The sequence below is a fragment of the Propithecus coquereli genome, unplaced genomic scaffold (genome assembly GCF_000956105.1).
Source record: "Propithecus coquereli isolate 6110/MARCELLA unplaced genomic scaffold, Pcoq_1.0 Scaffold222, whole genome shotgun sequence".
Taxonomy (NCBI): domain Eukaryota; kingdom Metazoa; phylum Chordata; class Mammalia; order Primates; family Indriidae; genus Propithecus; species Propithecus coquereli.
The window spans coordinates 3,158,754-3,163,683 of NW_012147412.1; the positions used below are offsets into that span (position 1 = coordinate 3,158,754).

Below are 4,930 nucleotides of genomic sequence, written 5' to 3' on the forward strand. Positions count from 1 at the left end.
CTTTGGTGCCAACCACGCTTGCAGCATCCTAATAAGCACAAAATCATTGGGCCCCATCCCTGCCCAGAGGGATGAATGCATCTGTCCATCTACCCCTCATTTATTAACTGCAAGACTTCAGTAGAAAACAAGATGTTCCTCCAGGAATAGAGTGTTCTGTTCAGCCTTCCCCACCATTGCGTTGCCCAGAGAGTGTCCCGTGCTGATCCCCGTGCCCCTGTTGAGCCCTGGAAGTGCTGATGACTCCTGGCCAAAGCAGCTACCATCTTCCCTATCTCCCCTTGCAGTTCATACTCAATCTTAAATACGTCATCGTCCAACCCTCTCACATTTGGGGATGGAGTCTTGGAGAGGCGGCAGTACGAGGACCAGGGACTGGGGGAGACGACGCCACTGACCATCATCTGCCAGCCTATGCAGGTAGGCGGGTCATCAGGGCCACCTCCTCAACTCTAATCAGGAGTCACTGAGAACCTCTTCATTAACCATGAGGCATCACCCTGGCTGTCCCCACAGGGTCCCCGATTTCTTGGAGAGAAAGTACATGAGATTTTAAAAGATATACAGTAATTCAAAGCTAGGAAGGGTCAGCTATGTGGTACCGACAACCACCACCAGCATTTGAGTCTAGGCTAGTAGGGAAGGTTGTTGCAGAGAGGAGGGGAGATTTTATCTCTAAAGTAGGAATAATGCCCATAGTTGTATCTATGTGGTAAATTGGTTGTGAAGATTAAAGAAAATAATAAAATACAGCTCTTAGCACAGTAACTGGCATATAGTGATTGCTCAATATATGTTAGCCTGTCTAAGAAAGGTTGGAGACGGGAGGAGTGGGGCAGTAGCTATTGAATAGTACAGACAAAAGCGAGTTAAAAGTTCAAACACATTGAAGGTCAAGAGAGTAGAGACCACTTTGGCTGAAGCCCAGGTTTTGAATTAGGCAACAGTAGGAAAAGAAATGGGAAAGACTATGCCACCGTTCCACGTATTAACCATGTCGGGGCAACCAGAAGGAAGGTCAGGTGCTGGCCAACATGAACCTGGCAGCACTGAGGAAACTGGGAGCAGCTGACTGCATCGGAAAGAAGGAAGGTAGAAACATGTAAAGGTCTACCCAGCAGTTACAGAAACCAAAGTCATTTGGACACGCCGTTGACGAGACTTGCCTATCTTATCATGCAGAGTAGCCGTTGTCCGCCCTGAACATGCGTGTAGTCAGACAACAGCACCCACGCGGTGATGAGAATAGACAACACGGGGCCTCACTGCGGGAGCAGACCATGAGAACCACATGGTCTGAGCACCTCTTTCAAGATGAGGCAGGCACATTTGTGGTAATAGAAGTCCTCGCCTCCTGAGGAAGTTGAGGAAGCATCCCTTTTGAGGAGGAAACTGTCCTACTAGATGGCTTCCGCTACATTAGTGGCTGGTCGTAACTCTGAGCTGCAACTTCAACTGACCTTCGTGTTTTCGTAATGGCCAAATGCTACTCTTATTAAGAGCTGCAGCAGCATTTTCATAACCCTTCTTCTTTTACAAAGCACCTGCAGTTTACCTCCTTTGAGCCTCAGAATGACTTGTGAGGTCTGTAGGATGAGTCTTGCTGTCCTCATTTTGCACATAGGCCAACCTAAATGCAAGACAGTTAAGAGGCTTGTCTGAGCCATACCTCAGCAGAACTTGTGCTGGAACTCGGCTCACCTGGCACCTGGCTCCAGGACGTGTCTACTTTGCCACGTGTTTCCTCACTAACAGCCTTTCTTTCTCCACAGCCTCTGAGGGTCAACAGCCAGCCTGGGCCTCAAAAGCGATGCCTCTTTGTGTGTCGGCACGGTGAAAGGATGGATGTTGTATTTGGGAAGTACTGGCTGTCCCAGTGCTTTGATGCCAAAGGTGAGTCATTGGCAGGCCTGCTCAGCACTGGCATACCCATCATGACCTCTAGGGGGCGCAGCCAAGCTACTTTTATCCAGATGGAGTCTTTCATGGTTTTGTGCTATAGAAAATGTCTGTAATCTCTAAGTCCTTACTGATTGTCTTTGAGTTTTAAGGAAGAGGTAAGTTTTCTTGTCACCATCCTATAAACTGAGGAACCAGGGACCAAAGATGGCAGATGTCTTGCCCATATGGAAAGTCAGCAGCAGAGACATGCTCTGATTCCATGGCCAGAGTGCCCTCTGTTAAATCACCCCGGCTCATTCTGTTCCATTTTCATTTGAGTGGCATTTTAAGATAGGGAGGTTTGGCTAATCGGAGAATCTCGCCTGCCTTAGAGTGTCTGGTTATTACTTTCACTCAGAAACTATCTCTTGTCATTTTTGTCGGCCGAATGAGCAGTGAATTCCAAGTCACTCTGTGGAGGAAAGTGTCAGCCTTGATATCTTCCATGTGCTCCCACGAGTTCAGTTTGGTCTCTTTGGCCAAGGAGGAATGGAGGTAGAGAGAGTGTCAGGATCAGTAAGGGAAGCCCCAAGGAAACAAGAAATGCACGTGGGCTTTATCTGACCATTTCTTTCTCCAGGCCGCTATATACGCACCAACCTGAACATGCCTCATAGCTTACCTCAGCGGAGTGGTGGTTTCCGGGATTACGAGAAAGATGCTCCAATCACCGTCTTTGGATGTATGCAAGCAAGACTAGTGGGTGAGTGTCCTAGAATGACTGCACGGCATTACCTGGCTGCTTCTTCAAAAGACTGGTACCAGTGGGTATGCAGTACACTTCCTGGGGGCTGCTATAACTTCCCTACAAGGAACATATTTCCACAAATCAAAAGGGATTTATTATACAACCATTAGGTTTGGGACACTGGGCTAAGCCCTGGGTTGGCTTACCAAAGTGAATGAGGGTTGGTCCCTTTTGAGGAGCGTATGACCCAACGATGGGGGCGGTCAGGCTTGGATTACCTAGGTCACTGGTGTAGCAGACAAGTCAGCTTCTAGTTCAAGACAGCAGCCTCTGCCACATGGCTGTAGGAAGAGGACAAGAGTCAGGAGCAGGGAGCCCGGAAAAGGCTGAATTTATAGACGCCAACTGATACTTTGAAGATGCCCAGTTCTTTGCAGGCTCATTCCATACCTGCCACGCAGAGACAGTACCTTGTCTTGTTCAGTCATTTCACAGATATTTATTGATTATTTACTTTGTGCAAGGCACTGGGCTATGTGTTGGGGACCCAGGTGTGAGTCCCCACCCTCAGGAAAACAAACTTATGCGTGGACAAATATCATACAATGTTATACTAAATAACAGAGCCATGCACAGAGTATTATGGGAACACAAAAAAAAATCTTAGAGGAGAAGAGAGGTAAGCTGGGAGCTGAAGTGGAAGTTACTGGCAGAGACGGAGCAGGAGGGAGGAAAGGGCGTTCTCAGCGGAAAAGACCACATACACAAAGTCACAGAAGTAAGAAACAGCATCAAACATCCACAGTGGAAACAAGCGGTCTTGTTTCTAGGGTATAAATTGTGAGGCAGGGCAAGAGATGAGGCTGGAAAGATGGAGAAAGAGAAGTTCCCAGAAGACCTTGACCACCACATTGAGGTGTTGGGACTTTATCCAGTGGAGAGAAGAAGTGGATTCTATGAGGGAAGGGTTAAATTATCAGGTGTTGGGATTTATCTCTGGTGTCCAAGAACATAAGTTGAGATTTTGATTAGCACAGAATAAAATTAAAACAAGGTCTAATTTTCATAATATAAACCTTCTCACCTGTATCACAAACTTGAAGTCAAAGCATTGTCCTGTGTTCCTGGGTTTCTCCTAGGTGGGTGTTTTACCACTTTTTAGTGCCAGGGAGAAGGAAAGAACAAGATAAGCAGGGGTCTGTCACTTGCCCTCTTCCGTAGGAACACTGGTAAAGGGATCTGTGGGAAACAAAGCTGAAACCACTGGCTCCACGTGAGCCCCAGCTAGGAACAAGGGGTCCACGGAGTCTGCTTGGCCCCTCATGTTGAGTGCCAGGCAGAGCTGAGTAAATCTAGGAGACTGATTCTTCTTTCGTTTTGTTTGCAGGTGAAGCCTTATTAGAGAGTCACACGGTTATTGATCACGTCTATTGTTCCCCGTCCCTACGCTGCGTTCAGACTGCACACAATATCTTGAAAGGTATAAGACTCGCGGGTTGACAAAGGTCCAATAGTCCATTACCTGTGTCTCTAGGCAGCCCCACACCTAAATTATCTTAGAGTCATGAGACTTTAGCCAATTGAAAGGTTTGAATCTGGAATTTTTAGCAAGGATTCTTTCAGAAGATGATCTTGCACAACTCACAAAATCGTACTCTGCCAGCCTAAGCCAAATAAAAGTGATTATACTATTAATAATGATGTTTTTCTTGAGAATTCAAAGCTGTCTTGGATGAATCGTAGGCTTGCAAAATAGTTAGACTTTGTGGAGCGTGATCCTTTCTTTGCACTTAAAATAGTCAAATGATTTTTGCCTTTTTAGATTTGTTGTTTGTCTCTTGTTTACAGTAAAAATGGTACTGTTTTAAGTCTCAAATGTTTTCCTTTTAACTAATTATTTTTAGAGACAGGCTCTCACTCTGTCACCCAGGCTGCAGTGCAGTGGCGCAGTCATACCTCACTGCAGCCTCAGAATCACAGGCTCAAGCGATCCTCCTGCCTCAGCCTCCCGAGAAGCTAGGACTACAGGCTTGCACCACCACACCTGGCTAATTTAAAAAAAAAATTTTTTTTGTAGAGACAGGGATCTCAATGTATTGTCCAGGCTAGTTTTGAACTCACAGCTTCAAGAAAACCCCCACCTCAGCCTCCCAAAGTGTTGGGATTATAGGCGTGAGCCACTACACCCAGCTGAAAGTCTCAAATCTGTTTTTGTTTTGGGTTTTTTTTTTCCTAGGAGCTCCAATATCCAAGAAAGTCTCAAATCCTCATCATTTTCATTTCTTTAGTTAATTAGAAAGA

The 4,930-nt window shown here is 46.1% G+C and overlaps 1 protein-coding gene across 1 annotated transcript in view; it reads left to right on the top strand.

Moving 5' to 3' along the window:
• The window catches only part of UBASH3B (ubiquitin associated and SH3 domain containing B), a 138,624-nt gene that overhangs the window by 123,353 nt on the left and 10,341 nt on the right, over positions 1 to 4,930 (top strand). Inside the window, exons 7-10 of the mRNA XM_012644918.1 lie at positions 288 to 420; positions 1,773 to 1,893; positions 2,522 to 2,644; positions 4,017 to 4,109. Of these exons, the coding sequence (XP_012500372.1) occupies positions 288 to 420; positions 1,773 to 1,893; positions 2,522 to 2,644; positions 4,017 to 4,109 (470 nt within the window). The remainder of the gene's footprint in view (positions 1 to 287; positions 421 to 1,772; positions 1,894 to 2,521; positions 2,645 to 4,016; positions 4,110 to 4,930) is intronic.